The sequence below is a fragment of the Ictalurus furcatus genome, chromosome 21 (genome assembly GCF_023375685.1).
Source record: "Ictalurus furcatus strain D&B chromosome 21, Billie_1.0, whole genome shotgun sequence".
In the NCBI taxonomy this organism is placed as follows: Eukaryota; Metazoa; Chordata; class Actinopteri; order Siluriformes; family Ictaluridae; genus Ictalurus; species Ictalurus furcatus.
Window position 1 is genome coordinate 18540948 of NC_071275.1, and position 20784 is coordinate 18561731.

The 20784-nt window shown below is 43.5% G+C and overlaps 1 protein-coding gene across 1 annotated transcript in view; it reads right to left on the minus strand.

Moving 5' to 3' along the window:
- The window catches only part of suclg2 (succinate-CoA ligase GDP-forming subunit beta), an 89951-nt gene that overhangs the window by 37511 nt on the left and 31656 nt on the right, over positions 1–20784 (minus strand). Inside the window, exons 3-9 of the mRNA XM_053652421.1 lie at positions 13054–13153; positions 12608–12698; positions 10804–10956; positions 10275–10364; positions 8494–8590; positions 6715–6876; positions 3763–3905 (exon numbers count right to left, since the gene is read on the minus strand). Of these exons, the coding sequence (XP_053508396.1) occupies positions 3763–3905; positions 6715–6876; positions 8494–8590; positions 10275–10364; positions 10804–10956; positions 12608–12698; positions 13054–13153 (836 nt within the window). The remainder of the gene's footprint in view (positions 1–3762; positions 3906–6714; positions 6877–8493; positions 8591–10274; positions 10365–10803; positions 10957–12607; positions 12699–13053; positions 13154–20784) is intronic.

A 20784-nucleotide genomic window follows, 5' to 3' on the forward strand; every position in this document is an offset into this window, starting at 1 on the left:
TCAACTTTTCATCCCATCCTTCGCCTTTTTGTCGCTTTTCTTCCTGTCCCTGTCCTTCTCGTACTTTCCCCTTCTCCACTTGTCTCGTCATCTCTTACGTTCTTGTATCTTTCCTTCTGTTCCCCTTTCTTTCCTTCACCCTTGATACATCTCTTCTCTTTGTCACTGCCCTTCCTTTCCTTTCTCTTCCTTCTCGTCTCTTTCCTTCTCGTGTAGTCCCTTCCTTTTCTCATTTGTGGTTTTCCCTTCATTTTTTCACCTTCTCACATCTCCTTCCTTCTTTTCCCTTACCCTGTATCCCTCCTTTCTTGTCTTGCCTCTTACCTTCTGGTGCCTTCCATTTTCTTCCCGTTTCTTACCTTCTCTCTTGATAGATCACTTATCTTTGTCACTGCCCTTCCTTTCCTTTCCCTTTTTGTCTTGTCTCTTTCCTTCTTGTGTAGTCCCTCCTTCCTTCTTTCCCATTACCCTCTCTTCCCCTCCTTTCTTTACTTGCTTCTTACCTTCTTGTGTCTCCCCGTCTCCATTTCTTGCTATGCTTCTTCTCTTCCTCATCCCTTCTTTTTCCTTGTCATTTTTTACTTTTGCCTTCCCCTCACCTCTTCCCATCTCCTCTCCTCTTGTCCTTTCCCCTGTCTTGTCTTGTCTCTTACCTTCTTGTGTCTTCCTTTCTCCTTTTCTCATGTCAGTACATTTCTCTTTTCCCTTCGTCTCATCTCTGTCCTACTCATTCCTTTCTCTTCCCTTCTCATCTCTTCCCATCTCCTTCCTTCTTTCCCATTACCCTCTCTTCCCCTCCTTTCCTGTCTTGTTTCTTACCTTCTCATGTCTCCCACTTCTCCATTTCTTGCCATGCCTCTTATCTTGAGGTCAGTGCTCTTCTCTTGCTCTTATCTCATCTCTTCCCTTCCTTTTCTCATCCCTTCTCTTTCCTTATTATTTTTTCTTCCTTCTGCCTTCCCTTCTCATCTCTTCCCATCTCCTAACTTCTTTTCCCTTCCCCTCTCTTGTCTGGTCTCTTACCTTCTTGTGTGTCCCACTTCTCCATTTCTCAGGTCAGTACTTCTCTCCTCCTTTCCTCTCTTTTCCCTTCTTGGCTCATCTCAGTCCTCCTCATTCCTTTCTCTTCCCGTCTCATCTCCCTTTTCTCATCTCTCATGCCATTTCTCAATATTTTTTCCTGTTGTCCTCCCTGCTCATCTCTTCCCCTCACTTACCTTCTTGAATCTTCTCTTCCCTTCTCCTTTCCTTGTCTCAGTACTTTTCTCTTCCTTTCCTCCCTCTTCCCTTCCTGCCTCATATCTCCATCCTCTTCTGTCCACTGCATCGTCCCTTTCCATCTCATCTCTTCCCTTCCTTTTCTCATCCCTTCTCTTTCCTTATTTTTTTTTTTCCTTTTGCCTTCCCTTCTCATTTCTACCCATCTCCTAACTTCTTTTCCCTTCTGGTCTCTTTCCTTCTTGTCTCGTATCTCCATCCTCCTCATTCCTTTGCGTCTTCCCTTTCCATCTCATCTCTTGCCTTCCTTTCATTCCACTTATCTTCTGTTCTCATCTCTTCGATTTCCCTTTGTCTTCTTTTTTACTTTACTTTCCCTTTCCCCATTTCTTTCCCCTCCCATTGCCTTTCTTTCTATACACCTCATTTCTAAATTTCCTTACCCTCTGTCGTGTCCCGTCTCTTTTCCTCCTCCGTTTTCCCTTTTCTTTGCAAGCCTACTCCCAATCTCTCCGGTTCAGTTTTGTTCTATATCGGTCATAAAGCACAAGCAGTAACACAGCATCACAGGTCTCAGGTCAATCCACTAACAGAGAAGATCTTTTATAGACACCGCGCCAGTCCAAAGAGAGTTGGAAGCCGGCCTTATTGGTGAATGTAGATCGTCGGGCCGAGCTTGCCAAGAGCGATGAGGGGCCAGGAATTTTAGAGTGCAAAAGCTCCACCGAGTTTGGAGAAATGCAAATGCAGATTTTTATCCTGTTAGAGACAGAATAATTAACATTCTGATTAAAATTCCCAGCACATGCGAGAGGTGGCACAGAATGCTCCTGTGAAATGCAAATCCCTCAACTGAGAGGGACCAAGATAAAGAGATAGAGAGCGAGCGAGAAATAAAAATGAGAGAGTAGCGCCCCCCAAAAAAGAGGCCAACATTACTCTCGTCCTCATTCTCCATCAAAACAGTGCCGTACTATAAATCATTTAAAAACTGCTTAAACATACACAACATTCATCTTTAGTCGGAGAAAATAACCGACAAGACTGATCCTCTGGACAGGATGTAAGAAACTCCACTTCCTGTCTCTTCCTTTTTATAGTTTTTTTTTTTTTTGTCTTCCAGTGCACTGTGATGGATTTATGCATGGCAAAAAAATAATAAATACACCTTAGATAGCTGAGCAGAATAATACATCAGCCAGTGAGAGCCTGTTTAAAATTCATTGCTCTCAGGACGGCAGTCACGTATTACACCTCGGCGCTCGTGCTTGGGTCGAGGAAACACAGGAACAGATACGCGCGTTTCTGTAAGCCGGGGATGAAGACGTCGACGCGCGCTCAGACCCGCAGCAAAATAAATGCGAGGTGTAACCGCATGTGAGATTAAGGTGAATGTAAACAAATGATTAGCGCTGCCGTATCGTATCACGTGGCTCCGGCACGGGTTACCGGTGCTGCAAGGATGGAACGTTCCGGCTTACTGTGAACAGAAGCTCGCTTCTCAGACTCTCAGTTTTGAGTGATGAGGAATGAAGGAGGATAAATGAGTTTCAAGGAATGAGTGTGTGTGTGTGTAGAGAGTCTGTGGAAATAACAGTACAAACCTGATGGATGGCTGTGATGAAGAGATGGACACGCTGAAATCCCTCAGTCACTCTCAGATCGACGTTATGAAGATATTTATCCCTAACCGTCATTCTAACACTAACCCATGTTTAAAAATAATTTGTTTAGCAAATCAGGCTGGAGTCTCTTGTCACTCACAAATCAACGTTATGAAACTACGTGTCCCTTAAACCTAACTCTAGACTATTAAAATGGTTTAATTATTTATCAAAGAATCATTTAACAAAGTTATATTATACATTTAACTAATCTTGTTTATTGGATCATTCAACAAGTCACCCTTTAACAACGTCCATGATGCACTGTATGGCCAAAAGTATTTGGACACTTGACTATCACACCCATAAGTAGTTTGAAGCACACTTATAGAATAGTATAAAGTGTCTTTGTATGCTGTAGATTTACACTTTTCCCTTCACTGGAATTAAGAGGCCCAAGCATGACAATGCCCCTGTGCACAAAGTAAGGTCTAAGAAGATATCATTTGTCAAGGTTGGAATGGAAGAACTCACGTGTCCTGCACAGAGCCCTGACCTCAACCCCATTAAACACTTTTGAGATGAACCGGAACACTGACTGCATCCCAGGCCTCCTCACTAGACATCACCTCACTAATGGCTAAATGAACACAAATCCCCACAGCCCCGCTCGCAAATCAAGCGGAAACCCTTCCCAAAAGAGGGGAGCTTTTATAACAGTAAAGGGGGGAATAAATCTGGAATGGGATGTTCATCAAGCACATACGGGTGCGATGCTCAAGGGTCTATAAACCTTTGGCTGTATAGTGTATGTCTATTTTGTTGCACTGTCCTACTAATAGTCATGTGTCGTGTCCCATGGTGCTAGAGAAACATTTCATCCCACAGCTTGGTCTTTACTTCCTGAAAGCCATCATTACAACAGAGGAGGTTTTCTTACCTTGGGATCAGCAGTGAGCAGTTTGAAAGCTGCGTACACCTGGTTCTCCTTCACTCCTCCGCCCAGGTCCAGGAAGTTTGCCGGTTTCCCGCCATGCAGGTCGATGATGTCGCATGTCGCCATGGCAAGGCCAGCACCATTGACTGTAACGACATAAAATAATGATCCGAATTATGATAAATCAGTTGATGAGTTGGTTTGCATCGTTCTATACGTCTACAGTTAGAAAATTAGAGGAAGAACGTGTTATCTATTATCCATAAGCTAATTTTCATACTACTGAATTCAGAAAACGCAGGCAGGGCATATGAGGTCGTGGTACTGGGCTACACGATACGCAGCAAAAATGAGCTGTAAATGTCACAGCACTGGGTGAAAGAGCACAAAAACAACAACAACGCAGATGCACTACAGTGCAAAAACTTTTAGCCAATAAACTCTCGCAACTCCGATTGTCCACAATAAACGGTAACATAGCAAGTGTGCACGGTTTAGGAATTAGGACAAACCTCATTAAATCCTGTAATGAAATATACAAGTTGATTTGTAAGTCAGTCTCACCAGGATTTCGTGTTTTTGCGACCGCGGAAATGAACGGAACATCAAGCAAACCCCACCATATTTGGAAATTTTTCAAAATGACCGCTGATTTAATTCAGATTTGGGCCAGTGTGACCTCGTCACAACGCGCATTCAGCCAAAGCCCTTGCCGATTCACGTGCGTCGAACACGTGTACAGCTAAAAGGTCTCATTTACCAACAATTTGTTCAATCGCCAAATTTCGCCAATTAGTTTTCCGCAAATTAAAAAAAAAACACGCAAAAAAAATGAAAAAAATTCAAGCATTTTTGGCTGCAACAATCACAAAAAAAAAACCCTCTGTAAAACCCTGTATGGACTGCTAAGTAGCAAAAGAAGCACCCGACCTTTTTTGTTTTACATAACGTTGGTATTGTTACATAGTTTAACAAGGACTTTAATCCCTTGGCCATACCTGTAAGTCTATCCTAATGAAGTCATCATATAGCAGTGTTTGATGTTGAACCCTTTAATGTACTTCAAATTTAGTACATTAAAGTAGTCGATTTTGTTATGTCAGTGATCCTGCATGTAACAGCTGGACTAGCATGCCTACTGTTAATCTGAATACATTTCCAAACTACTGTACTTCCTGGAGTAACGCACCTACTGAAATAAGAAATAAACTCAAATAGGAAACTCGAATAAAAACTCGTATACGAAACTCGAGTAAAAGCCCAAAGAGGAAATTCAAAAAAGTCAACTGTAACAGCTACAATAAAAACTCCCGCAACAGCTGGAGCAGCACACCTACAGTATAAACACTAATTGGCATATCGTAGTTACAGGAATACAAAACTGTGTAATTCACAGCAACAGAGCATCCTATAGTCCATAAAACACAGTAAATAATTACTCTACCCAGCACTAACTGCACAGAACACAAGTCTAATTCTCCATCATCCTGGCAAACAGATGGATAAGTGAATTAGATTAAACGAGTACTGGACACCAGCGACATTAGCAGTTGCAGCGTTAGCTGGGCCATTGAGCCTGCCTAATTAGTCCATGCTGTAGCAGAGCCAAGTGCTCGAGTGTTTTCCTCCGGCTTATTCCTGAATCTCAGACGAAAGGCTGAAGCTTGGCAAGAACTCCAAAACCAGCCTTGGGAAAAAAAGAAGAAAAAAAAAACTTGCACACAAACCACCACCTCTATGTGTAGGTGTAGGTGTGTATGAGTGTGAGAGAGAGCAAGAGAGCGAGAGTGATACACTTTTGGTGGATTGTTTCTTCTGCTTTCTGGCGTCTCGTTTGTTCAACACTTTAAAAACCTTTTTATGTCTTTTATGTCTACTGAGAAGCTGCTTTAATGACAGCTAGAACAATCTCTCAGCCAATCTGCCTTGTTCGAGGCACTTTTCGAGGCCTTTCTCTCTAATTGGAAGTCATCGCTTCTGGCAGGTTCAATCACAAGCAGAACCCATTTGGTTATGCCTTAATAAAGTTACATGTTTAAGATCAGATCTAAATAAAACCCACCGTGACGAGGCCGTTTGAAATTGGTGATAACACCCTGAACGTGTTCTGCTTTCAAATGGAACTAGAAATGTAGTCTGGGGAAGAAAAAAAAACGGCTATGTTGGCTTGTCTTAAGGAGGCTTTCTTCCTTTCACCCAGTTGACAGCTATGTCACAATACTATTCAATACATTGTGTGATTCATGCTTGGGATGTATCGCGTTTTGGTTCATTGTAAATGAATTATCCATCCATCCATTTTCCATACCGTTTATCCTACACAGGGTCGCGAGGAGTCTGGAGCCTATCCCAGGGAACTCGGGACACTCTGGATGGGGTGCCAACCCATTGCAGGGCACAATCGCACACTACGGACAATTTAGAGATGCCAATCGGCCTACGACGCGTGTCTCGGGACTGTGGGAGGAAACCGGAGCACCCAAAGGAAACCCCGAAGCACGGGGGGGAACACGCAAACTCTGCGCACTCAATTTACCAATACACTAATACATGCCAGCCCACTATAATTAGGTTCCAATTGCAAGACTTGGAGGCACTTGCACAGATCTACAGTCGAAAGGGTTTTAAGTTTGGGGTTGGAGCTTATTCATTAGTTTTCTGCATTACAGTAAAGGATGGAAGGTTGTGCGTTCGTGTCCCAGGAGTAGCAAAGAAACACTGTCGTCTGACCCCCTGACCAAGAGCTTTAACCTAGAACTTCTCAGCAAACGTCCATATCAATACATGCCTAACAAACATTTCATCATTCTTTCAGAATCAAGGTAAGTCCGAGTCTCACGTCTAAGCCATGTCAGTGTCAAACGCATCACGGACGTTTCACAAGCCGACGATGCGTTTTCCACCAAAATTCGAACATCTACCCGTTTCGTTCCATAATCAATAAAACAAACTTACCAAAGCAAGCAATGTTGCCGTCCAGGCCGATGTATTTGAGGTCGTATTTGGCCGCCTCGGTCTCCGTGGGGTCGCTCTCGGCCGTGTTGTCCATGGCGAAGACGTCTTTCTGTCGGAACTCTGCGTTGTCATCGAAGTTGATTTTGGCATCGAAGCACACAACTACGAAAAAAAAAAAAAGACGTGACGTCTAGTTTCAGTTCTGACAGACGACACCAAACGTCCATTTCCTGGGCTAATGGTGTACCAATGGTGGACCTTCAAATGGGTTGGATCTTTACAACTTGACTAACAAATCACATTGCACACACAATGCACCCTTAATAACTTTTCCGCTTGTCTTTTTTTTTGCTTTTAAGAAATGACACACAGCCAATAACACTCCTTTATATTACGTACGATTCGAGAATAACAATTAAAAAGAAAAAAAAAATCCATGTTAATGAATGTTAAACATCAACAACATGGGCAATCTTTACAAGCCACTATTCAAAGCAAAATTCCACATGTGCATAATTAACCTTCCTCAAGACCTCGTTAAAATGTCAACGAACCAGGAAACCGGGCTGTGATGCCTCTCATTCCCTCCCCCATCTCATCCTGCGATCAATCTTCTCGCTGTAAATCCCAACCCCTGGAGATGCCATCAGTGACGGCCGTGCAGTTTAATGGCTGCCGTGCAGTTCAGCGTGATCATTCATGCATTTTGGGGGCAGTAATGCAGTTCTGAGGATGGAGATTGAAGTACACAAGTCCCCGAGCTCATCCGGAAAGCCGAACACTAACGCTCAGTCTCTCTCGTACAGCCGAACCAGACTCTTACTTTCTGAGACGTGCTCTCACTAACGCCGTGAGTGGATGAGGAACGGAATGATGGAGAAAGCAGCTCTAATCAGAGTCGTGCTTAGAGTTCTCACTTCATCCCCATTCACTCCATCTCTCCTGTTCTACTAATCTCAACTTGATTCTTTCTCCTTTATTACATCTCTGCAACTCCTCATTTCACCATCTCTTTCTTTCTTCCAATGTCTGTTACTCACCCTCATCTGCATCTCCCACAGTGAACTCATCATGCTCTACATAACTCCCTTTTTGGATCATTCGTAATTTCAGCATTTTCTACATGTCCAGCTTTTCCTCAATGTCACCGATCTCATTCTTCAAGGAAGTAACTGCAGCGTGCTCCAGTAATGTAGTAGAAGTTGAAGTTGAAGTTTCCAGAAAAACAGGACATTTAGAACAAAAGTCCTTCGGCAACTGTGCAAGCAAAGTGCTCCTGAGACAGTAGCAGGTGAAACCAGGTGATAATTGGCTGAAATGACTGAACTCTTTTCTTTTTTTATTTCTCCCAACCCTTCTATCCCTCTACACACCCCGTAACCGAGCTTGCAGTTTAATCTTAAAGATGCTGCTCCACTAAGCAGACGCTCTTCATTACTTCTGCTCAATCATGAAATTCCTTAATGGTCACTGAAGTGAAGTGGAATGGAGAAATGTCTTCAAGTTTAGACCTTCTGACTTTATAGGCCAAGAAAAAAAAGATCTCCGGTTGAGTCCAAGTCAACGCCATTATGGGAAGCTGTCACAAAAACAACAACAAATAAAATTATATTATAAATAATTCTTTAGTTCCTCAAAATGTTTTGGAGCCCTGTGGATACACATCTAGCAACTGCGTCCTTGTCATGTCTCACACACTGTCTCTCTTTCACAACCTCAACCAGTGGTGGTTTCTCCCATAAATTAACACACACGTTTCAGAATGTTAAAGTGTCCCACCTTGTCCTTCGGGAGTCTCGCCGAGTGGATTCACTTCCACTTGAGTGGCGTCAACTTTCAGGAAGAGATCATACAGCTTCTTAATTTGATCTGCAGCCTGGGACAGATGCGTAAAGAAAGATTATGATTAAGGAAACAAACAAGGCCCTGTCCCACACAAATAAAACACACACACACACACACACACAAAATACACTAATTGACTATTGTGAACTTATGTATACACGTGGCCTGTGTGCATTAGTATCAGTGAAGGAGGCGTGGCCTGTGCACATCAGTATCAGTGAAGTAGGCGTGGCCTGTGCACATCAGTATCAGTGAAGGAGGTGTGGCCTGTGCACATCAGTAACAATGAAGGCGGCGCGGCCTGTGCACATCAGTAACAATGAAGGAGGCGTGGCCTGTGCACATCAGTAACAATGAAGGAGGTGTGGCCTATGTGCACATCAGTAACAGTGAAGGAGGTGTGGCCTATGTGCATCAGTATCAATGAAGGAGGCATGGCCTATGTGCATCAGTATCATTTAAGGAGGCGTGGCCTATGTGCATCAGTATCAATGAAGGAGGCGTGGCCTATGTGCATCAGTATCAATGAAGGAGGCATGGCCTTTGTGCATCAGTATCAATGAAGGAGGCATGGCCTATGTGTATCAGTATCAATGAAGGAGGCGTGGCCTATGTGCAACAGTATCAATGAAGGAGGCATGGCCTATGTGCATCAGTATCAATGAAGGAGGCGTGGCCTGTGTGCATCAATATCAATGAAGGAGGGGTGGCCTGTGTGTATCAGTATCAATGAAGGAGGCGTGGCCTATGTGCATCATTATCAATGAAGGAGGCGTGGCCTATGTGCATCAGTATCAATGAAGGAGGTGTGGCCTATGTGCATCAGTATCAATGAAGGAGGCGTGGCCTGTGTGTATCAGTATTCTGATGCACAGATTCATCCATGTGAAGAAATACAGACTCATACGGTTGACTGTATCAAGGACAGATTTTTTCCCCCACTTTATTTGACTAAATGTATTCAATATATCCAACTTGTTTAAACGGTACTCCTCCAACAGAAATTTCATTAGTTCTGAGCGGAATATCTGTTTGCAAATCATCCTTATTAAACGCATTAAAAGGATGACTGTAGCAGAAATCTGACAAGCTGCACACTTGACTAATAATTTAAATTTCCTCTGGTTGTTTGAATCAATGTATGAACACACAGACGCATCAGTGTGTGCTATGTGCTCATAACCCTTTAAAAATGGGCTTCATTAAGTTGATTTATACGAATGCCGCATTTCGAACGAATCACTGAAAAGAGCTTGGAATGAAGTTTTGATACGATGCTACTTGACTGATGCAACATTTTTTGATTACAACAAAAATTGTGTAGGAGGAGAAGCAGGGAAAAAAAAAACAGGAGAAGAGGGGGGGGAAAAAAAACAGAAGGAGAATTAAAATAAGCAGGAGATAGCTCCTGGAGGTCGGGAGCTGGCCGTATATATCACTGCCTGGCAGAAGTGGGATGGAGATAACCTCTAAATGTCTTTAAAGCCCAGTGAAGATTTAAATCAGGGCTTATCGTTTATAGCCACGGCAGTTACGGCACATCAGTGAGTCATTTATAGCTGAAATAAACGCCGCACAGACTACTGATGCCTCTGTGGATCGGCGATGTTCGCACTAAAGCCCAGCATACACAGCGTTTAGCCGGCGTATTAGCGCAATAGCCGTGTCAGGGTGTGTGTTGTTTTGGTGCTCTGCTCCGACTCCTGTTCCATTACCTGCCTCTCCAGCGGCCCTTTGAAGCCCAAATTAGCTGCCATGCGCAGCGCCTGGTCGTCTCGAACGCCTTCGAAAATATCGATGATTTCCTGTGGAGGGAAAGATGGAGAGAGAGATTGAAGTGAGGATGGGAGGGAGGGAGGGAGAGAGACAGAGAGAGAAAGGAAGGAAGAAATAAAGAGAGCGAGCGAGAGAGACCGTCAGCGGGACTGATTAGATACAGAGTGTGTATTCATATTAACATAGTAAAGGATGCAATAATACAGAGAGAGAGAGAGAGAATGGATGGATAACAGGCTGACAGATAGACTGATACAGATAATAGATAGATAGATAGATAGAAAAACAGAAAATGATGTATGGATGGAGACAGACAGATAGATAAATCGATCGATTGATCTAAACGAGAGTGAGCAAGAGGGAAGATGTTTGGATGGATGAAGAAATAGGATATAGACTTCCTGAGCTCTACAGAGTGTAGAAGTGAATATGAGAGAGGTGTGTGTGCGCGCGCGTGTGTGTGTATACCTTGTAGATAAGGTCTGGTGTTTTGGCTGCCACCTCCTCAATGTCCACTCCCCCCTGTGGGCTGCCCACCATCACGGGTCCATTACACGAGCGGTCCATCAGGATGGCAAAATACGTCTCCCTAGAGATATCTAGAGCCTCGGCGACCATCACCTGCAACCACAGAGACCCGTTTTTAAAGCGTGGACATGGACAAGAACTGGGAGACTGTGCGTGTGTGTGTGTGTGTATGTGTGTGTGTGTGTGTGTGTGTGTGTGTGTGTGTGTGTGTGTGTGCGTGCATCTGGAAGAGAAGTTACTGCGTCTGTAGTGTTATATGAATACAGCCACATTAACGGATAAGCTGCTGGCACAGTGACAGCTCACTAGTGGTTTTGTGTTTGTGGAAACAGAGAACGACATCACAATACAGCCTCTTAAAGGGCCTCCAATCCGCCTCTGTACACACACTCCAATCATCAATCAGTCTATGACTGCACACACTGCGCCCACGGAAACCAATCCTGGAACAATTTTCCAGTAAATACCCTCGGACATGAACTGGCAGGCAATTAGGCCCCACCTCCTTCTCTAATGGAGAGCTACAGAGACCACACCTCCTTTATTAGAACTGACGACCACCAAGACCACGCCTCCTTTACAACGATTGTCAACCAGAGACCACGCCTCCTACTAGGACTAAGCCACAGAGGCCACGCCTCCTACTAGGACTAAGCCACGGAGGCCACGCCTCCTTTACAAGGACTAAGCCACAGAGGCTACACCTACATTACAAGGACTGATCCACAGAAGCCACACCTCCTTTACTAGGACCGAGCCACAGAGGCCACACCTCCTTTACTAGGACCGAGCCACAGAGGCCACGCCTCCTTTACGAGGACCGAGCCACAGAGGCCACACATATGAAACATATCACATCATGACATGCACCAGCCAATCATGTTCCAATATGCAAATGCATGCATGAGTGGTTTGATTAATTTGCCTGTTTAGAATGACTTTGTTTGTTTGTGCCTCGACGAAACAAACAAACAAACAAACAAACAAACAAAACCAAGCAATTTACAATATTGGGAAAAAGATGACATTTTAATACAGATTTGGAGTGACTAACTTCCCAGAATAACCAAAATAAAGTTTAAATATGTAAATGTGGCAAAAAGCAGCTGTTGGACTTTTAGCTTTTCAGTTTACAAATAAATGAGAGTATAAATGTGAGGTTCATTTTGTTCCATTTCTCCAGCAGGCTAACGGGAACAGAGGGCGGCGTGTGAAGGGACACAATGCTCCAATCTCATCTCACGCACAGCTGCAAAATGAGGAACAACAAAAGCAAAACAACACTAACAGGACCGAGCATTTATTATCTGTATATGTAGGCATGTGTGTGTTTATATTTTCTGTGCCACAGACAGGAGTGTGTGTGAAAGAAAAAGTTGAAAGAGAGAGAGAGAGAGAGAATGAGAGAGTGGCTTGTTAGTGACAGAGGGATGACACACTGGCTCTTCAATGGCTGTGGTTTTCACCTTTTCATAACTAGGATTTTTTTTCCCCTTCTTTTATTTAAGATAGAAGGAAAACGAACAGGCTTCAAAGCGAGCGTGTCTCGTCTAGCTACGAAAGAAAGGACGAGGTGAGGTAGAGAGAGAGAGAGAGAAAAAAAAATGCTAATGGGATTTTTTTTTTTTTTTTCACAACCTGAGCCTGGTCATTAATTTAATGGAATGGAATAGCAGATTATGAGCAGCGAGGTAAAAGATCGAGTGTGAATACGGCAGCTCCTGCTTCCTGGAGGCGAACTCACCGTGTTGACCTTGACGCCCTCCTTCGGCGTCTGCTTGGTGGTCAGGTTGAAGCCGAGCATCTTATTGGCCAGCTCTTGCACCACCACCGGGCTGGGAACACATGAAACTGGTTAGTCATTAAGACCATGTTATGAGGGAAAAAAAAAAAAAAAATCTTATAAAAGGGTGAGAGTCAGGGGGAAAAAGGAAAAACAAAACAAAACAACAGAAATTGTGCAACAGATGGAGGCCTGAGGGCCAGACATGGCTGAGAAAACGGAGCGAGACTGTGAGCGTGCAAAAAGCAGTTGACTGAGGGTTGTCAATTTTAAAGAAAGCGCGACAGAAAAAAGCAACAGAGCAAAGGAGAATGTAGGAAAGAAAGAGAGAGAGAGAGAATGATAGAGCGAGAACGTTAGAGAGAGAGGACAACGTGTCCAATCTTCCAGAGAAGGAACTCACTCACTCTTTGGTTAAGTGCACTCCACCTTTTAGGCCGCTGTCAAACACCCCTTTGCCTCGGCCCCCTGCCAGGATCTGAGCCTTCAGAACGATTTCTTTAGCATCTGAGAAGAAATACGAGACAGACGGAGAGAGCGGTCATAAATAGGAAAGAAAAAGGCAGAAATACAAGCTCTCGGCATCGAGAAAACGGTCAGCGGTGTAAAAAGGTCTGAACAGGTGAAGTGTCGGCTCAGAAACGCGGGACGCTCAGGGGAACGTGTACAAGCTTTGACTGACAGGCGATGACGGGCGATCATCTGGACAACACGCACGACTCCGAGCCGGCAAAATCCCTGCCATTCAACCCAAACTCAAAAAAGATGCAAAACTGTGGGCCTAAAATGAGTAGCACCCAACGCAACAAGGTGTGTACCGGATGCGTTTCCCAAAATGTCACAACGGCTCGTTAGATGGACTAACAACCTACTCAGGAACGTTGAGCGACTCACAGAACACGGACCCAATAAATGAAAAGTGGCCCAGAGTTTTCAAAGGGAAGTTGTGACTCTGTGGTTTACATGGACATTTATTAATTTAGAGGATGCTAAACTTTTATCCAAAGCGATTTACAAATGAGGAAATACAGGCGAAGCGATATATCAAGCGGAGAACAGTACAAGTAGTGCTACTGTACGAGATTTATAATTGAGTTCTAGAAAAGCAAAGAGTGCAAAGTCGACGTGTAAGAGCCAGAGGAAGTTTATTTATTTATTTATTTATTTATTTATTTATTTAAGAATAATGTGAGGGTTGGACTTTTAGGGGTTGGTTAAGTGTTCACGGAAGAGGTGGGTCTTTAGCTGTTTTTTTTTGAAGATGGTGAGAGATTCCGTGGTCCGGATTGAGGTCGGAAGTTCATTCCACCGCTGAGGAGCGGTTAGTTTGAAGGTTCTGGAAAGGGACCTTGAGCCACGCTGAGTAGGCGCTACGAAGAGTCGGTAGTTAACCGATGGCAGATTGTGTGAGGGAACGTAAGCCTCGAGGAGAGTGTTGAGGTAGGGGGCGCTGTTCCAGACAATGTCTTGTACGTGAGCATCAAGGCCTTGAATTTGGTTAAGGCTTAGGACTACTGATCGTAAGGTCGTGAGTTTAAATCCCAGCACCGTCGAGCTCCCATGCTTGGGTTCTATCAACCGAGCGGAAATGAATACATGTCGGAAATAAACATCCTGGTTGCCCTGGATAAGTTGGGTCTTTCTTAACTCGGAAAAAAATAAAAAAATTAAAAGTCTACTTTCCTAAAAAGGTGTGTTAAATCCTAAAAATGACGCTCGTGATTTTAATCACTGTCCCCTCACATAATTAGTATCAACACAAGACGGTTTGGCTGCCCCAAGTGGGAGCCAAATCACAAATCGCTGTGGGAGCATTTATTCAATTTGCTGGTCTGGTTAAGATCGACTTCAAGAGAACAGAACAACTGCAAATCAATACCGCAGTTCTTCTTCACTTTATCCAACGACCAAACATTTCGATCCCGATGAGCGTGGTCTCTTCTAGAAGGACTCCGCCGCCCCCACCTGCAGGGCACGAGGGCTCGTGGAATGCTCTGATCATTGGATGGATTATGATGGAAATCATACGATACGACCTTCACACTCGCCAGATCTCAACTCGATTGAACACCTATGATGATGGAACAAGCTGCACTTTTGTTGTTGTTGTTGATAATGTTGAGATAAAGTGAGGGAATTGCTTCTATGTTTATAGCTGCTATAATGTTGACGATAACAGGAACTTGCTTCACTGACATTCCCAGCATTAAACCTTTCCTAGAAGCTATGAAATGACTTGATAGAGCTGTGCTGTTACAGAAAAATAAATAAACACCAATCAGTCTGACCAATCAGAATTGAGAATTTGTAACACTCTCGCGGAAATTGTCAGATGTCGTTACATTTATTTATTTACAGAAATTTTACTATGCATGCCAAGACAATTTAATGTAATTAAACAGAACTTGCATTAAAAATCTGTTGAGTATCGTAACGGATTTGAGAGAATCGCGAGTTTGGCCCTCTTAGTGTAACCACTTCATATTAGCGTTAATATCGTCCCAGCTACACGGTCTGACACACGTACGGCAACACGAAGAGCCGAGATTAAAGGTTGTCTAGCGTTTGTCCTGTTTACAGCTCGTTTTCAGAATCCATCTGTTTGCGGCTGATTAAAACCGCCGGGAGAAACGGGACTTCGGGGACCCGAGTTCATTTTGTGCTCTTTTTTCCGAGACGGAATCAATTTAAATACTGCGCCAAAGCACAATAAGGTCTCCAGAAAGGTCAGGAAAAAAATCTCCTGCACATAACAAAAGAAAATCGCTGACATTCTCTTACCTTAACAGATCATGTCTCCCCCCTCCCCCGTCTTCCCCGTCCTACACTTTCTTAAGGACACAAAAGAAGAAAAGAAAAAAAAAAAATATGGACAATGTTCCTACATCTCCGCTTGCATCGTAAGTAATTGGGATAACACAGAAACCCCCCCCCGGCAAACGATTTCCAATTAATGAGCTCAAATTAATTTGAAGCTTATTTACCAACGCCAGCAGTTTGCTTGGCTGCCTTTCATTCTGCCCGAGTGTTGTCCTGCCTCACGTGTCCTTAAGCAGCCGGAGAGAGAGCGGGGGACTGGCATCGAAACGATGCCACGTGGAGAGAACGCGAGACAGAGAGCAAAAAGATCAAAAGACAGTAGAGCTGGACAGACCTTATGGGAGAAATAGTAGAACTCTGAAAAGGTAGGACTACAGAGCTCACGAACGCATCGCTAGGGTCCCTGGTTCGATCCTGAGCTCGGGTTACGTTCTGCGTGGAAGTTCACGTTCTCGGCGTCCGTCTCGGTTCCCTCCAGGTTCCGACGTGGTCTTCTTGAACCGACACTCACTGGATGGTTTTTTTTTGTGTGTGTGAAAATTTCCGAATACTCAAACCAGCACATCTGGGACCAACAACCACGGTACGGTCAAAGTCACTGAGATCACATTATTAGTTCCCCGTACAGATGTGAACGTTCACTGAAGCGCTTGACCTGATTTTACGCCTTGTCCTACTGCCACAGGACTCTCTAATTGGATAATTTCATAAAAGCGCAGGAGTACTTTTCCTAATAAAGTGGACACAGAGTGTATGTCTGACATGCCTGAAGCAAGGGTCGTCGACTCCAAAAATAGACCTAATCGTCAGTTTTAATAGCTAATTAAAACTGATGCCTGCCCCTGCGCGATTTAAAATCTACTGGATTGACGTTCCTTAAAAATGACGAGACACAGCGATCGAAGCTGCGACAAATGAAATGTTGTGGCATTTAAACAAGATGGCTATTATTTCTATTATTCTCATCATCATCATCATCATCTAGGCGAGTTCGGAGAGGAAACCTCTTTTGCGTGCAGCATTCATTAGACGAGACAGACCCATGATTCACTGATGAACCGTCATCATCGTTAACTATTTATTCGATTATAATAGTCACTCATCATTCTCAAAAGCTGGATCTGCGTAAACAGTGATGCCCAAGTACTTCTTTTATTTAGTAAAATAACACTTAATACGGGAATCGGAAGATCCGCCGGTTTAAAATACAGCGGTGAATCAGTGGGTAGGATTCAGGCCTTCCTATCAGAAGCTTGCGAGTTAGAATGCCGAGACATATTATCTCTGATGCCATTAACCCACATTGCAGTCGGGTTCTCGATTCTGATTGGTCAGAGGATATTGAGTAATTTTCAGTAATTCCAGTTGCAATTCGAATGACGGGTTTATTACAGCTTCATGAGCACGCGCTAATATGTTATTGTTTCTATAGCAACCTAGGCGACCGTATGGCTTGATTTTCTGATTTATTCAGCGTTTAAAAAAATAAATAAATAATAAAAAAAGGGAGTCTCCAGTGTCAGCACGTCATAACAGTTACTGGTAAAGCTGACGATACCTTTTATTGACTTTTCCCTCAGCATTAAACGTAACTTCAAATGGATACAAGAGGTATAAGAGGAATAAAACAACTTGTAGACACGCTCTGCTTTGCATCAGGCTGCCTCACACCACCATGTAATTGATAGGTTTGCTAGAAGAGAACGCCCTGAAGTGTTTTATTCCTTACTTATAAAATGACTCTTAGTTAATGAGCATGAACTTAAATGAAGTATTAAAAGAATCGCCTAAGGCTACAACATCAAGCCTTAGAAATGGCCAGAACCACATCCACACGCATATTGTATGTGTAAGGGCATCTCCAACAAACTCAACATGGCATTTAAGTAAAAGAACAGGCCCGGATTCGTCCATATGCTCCGCTCCTGGCTGTTTCTCCAAATGTCACTGGCTAATTGGTTTGTGGTCTTCTCATCCTATTCATTATTAAAATGGCATCATCATAGCCGATCGGAGAAGCGTGGGATAGCTGAAGCGTGCACGCAGCTTAATTAAATCCCATCCTCAGGTAAGTGTTATGTTTGCTCTTTACAATAATGCAGTGGTTTCGAAATTATTTCAAATGACTAGATGCGTCAGGTTATTGTATTAAGATATATTTTTTTTTTTACATTTTGGTCAAAGATTTCATGGGAGCGTGTGTGTGTGTTTGGGTGGAGAGGGGGGGGGGTTATGGGGGGAATGGCAACACAACCCAACCCAACCCATCAAGGCACAAATGGAGTCAAAATCTCATATACTCTAGTATATATAATGCATAATGCAACACCGCATGATATTAATATGTCAGCTTTTCAAGACGAAGAAAATAAGGGGGGGGGGGAAAGGGCCGAGCCGTCACTATAATTTGACTACTCATAGGCTGTCATTTATAACACATTACATTCATATTTCCAGACAGTTATGATCAATATTCGCAGCAGCATAGGGAAGAACAGAAATTTCATTTAACCAAGCGAAGTCTGTTTCTATTGTCATGCCAATCCATCTAGACGTATACAATGGGAAACATTACCGAGACTTCAGGATTACGACGCAAACACAAAAGACACGAGTCAAAAAGCACGGCTGCGTACAGTGCACAGAGGATAAAACGTGTACAAGAGCATCAGTGCACCAAACCACTTTCAATAGGATTAACCCAGAGAAATACAGAAGGCAGGATAGAGGGATGAGTGAATGAGCAGGTGGTTAGATGGGTGATTGCATGGGGAGCGGGGATGGATAAATTGACAGACTGATGGTTTGGTAAGTGGATTTGGATGGATGGATGGATGGATGGATGGATGGATGGATATCCAAAGATGGAGCGATGGATGGAGGGATGGACGGATGTCCAGAGATAGAGGGCTGGATGGATAACCAAAGATGGATGGATGGATGTATTGGATATCCAAAGATGGATGGATGGATGGATGGATGGATGGATGGATATCCAAAGATGGAGCGATGGATGGAGGGATGGACGGATGTCCAAAGATAGAGGGCTGGATGGATAACCAAAGATGGATGGATGGATGGATGGATTGGATATCCAAAGATGGATGGATGGATGGATGGATATCCAAAGATGGAGAGATGGATGGAGGGATGGATGGATGTCCAAAGATGGAGGGTTGGATGGATATCCAAAGATGGATGGATGGATGGATTGGATATCCAAAGATGGAGGGATGGATACGACATGGCCAAATGGGTGGATGGATGGATGAATGGAATGAACGGAAGATTGATGGACTGATAAATGAGAGACAGGCGAGTAGATGAGTGTATGGTTGGATGGAGGAATGTTCAGATGGATGACAGATGACTGACTGAAAACAGCTCCAGAAAGTAGTGGTTAGATGTATAATTCGGTAAATGGGTGGATGGATGGCGACTCGTGGCTAGATGCATGTGACAAACGGACCAGTGGCTGGAAGGATGGATGTATGGAATGAACAGAATATTGATGGACTGATGCATGCCAGATGGAAGAGTGAGCGAACAGATGGCTAGATAGATGTGTGACGACAGTAGATGGACACATGGGTGAAAGGACCGACATATGACCGATGGAAGGGTGAGTGGTTGGATGGATGATAGATGGATGGACAGACAGATGAATGGATGGATGGATGGATGGCTTGGTGAGTGGATGCATGGATGGGATGGAATAGGTGAGTGTGGAAAAGTCCATAGATGGATGGATGGATAGACAGATGGAATAAAATGACAAATGGATGAGTGAACGGTTATATGGATGATAGACAGATGGACAGATGTGTGTGTGAGTGGGTGGATGGAAGAAGGCAGCGATATTACGTGATATGAAATATCGATGTACGCGATATTTCGGAATGCCCCCCCCCCCCGGAGTGTTGAAAGATGGTTTGTTGTAGTTCAAAAGCCTTGTTTGTTCAGTTCGGCTGGGTGTTGAGGTGTGTGAAATCTTGGAGAGCGGCGCTCTTGAACCCTGCTGCTTTTCATCTTGATCATCAGTCAGCCCGTGTGTGTGTGTATATATGTGTAATTTGCTGGTGGATGACAGGAAACAGACAGCGGTTGGAGCCTGAATGCCTGACCCGTCTGATCCTCTGAGCTCGCTGGCTGCACTAGGAGCCACAGAGTAGGAAACAAGACGGAGAGAGCCTAATGATGCTGTTCAGTTCAAGAAACACACACACACACACACACACACACACACACACACACACACACACACGGCTTGATAAATAGGACTGAGTGGTATATCTGTGTCTGTGGGGTTTCTTAACTGAAACTGTTGCTGTGGAACTGACAGCTGAGGCCTTGTTATACCTGTCCACCTGCTCGCTGTAACAATCTCCAGCAAAGTGTCACTGTCCGTGACAGACGTGCTTTTAAAGACCCACGCTCTTACAGAAAACACGTCTGTGTGCTGTGTGTCAAAGCTGGAAAATTCGAGCCTGTTCTACAGACGAAGCAAAACAAAAAAAACAATAACGTGCAAGAGCTCTGGTAGTACGAGTGAAGAGCATACGAACGTGCGAGCCAACGTGAGAACATTTTAATGGACTATGATGCCATTTTCGTTTATTCACGTTTCAGAGAATTTCATCAGGAAAAGACTTCGACTGCAGCTCACTGTAGTGAGGGCAGAAACCCGCTGCACTACACAGCAGGATTAAATTCAACTCGAAAAACACCCCCATTATAAACAAGTCTAGTGTCAAAAAACGACTTTTTCCTCCCAGGCTTGAACATCGAGGACGCTTCGGCTGCCGACTCATCTTGGAGGTTGAAATAAAATTCGGGGGGTGGGGGTGGGGGACTAATTGAGGTGCAGGATCAAGTACCTAACTGAAGTATATCCTCTATATTTGTAGCAGGATTATTTATTTATTTATTTATTTTAAAACAGAAAGAAAAGTTAGCTATAAAGAAATTATTCAGACAAAATCAAACGTGTTAAATGTTAGCAAGTCGAATATTTAATATACGTATTAATACATCGTATTATACTACGCCTAAAACATTCATAAAATATAATAATTCTACATTTACTTACGGTAATTAATATTAAACCAACCATCAAGGTCGATTGCGAGGTGAAATTACCATTAAATATTTTATTTAACTACTCACTCATTCAGTAAATAGTTTTGTTTGATTTTGATTACTTTTGAATCCTCTAGCATTAGCTAACTTACTCAGTTCTCATAAATAATACATTTGCAAAGAAAAATAATCATCATCATCATCATCATCATCGTATTGTAACAACGTATAAAAAAAAA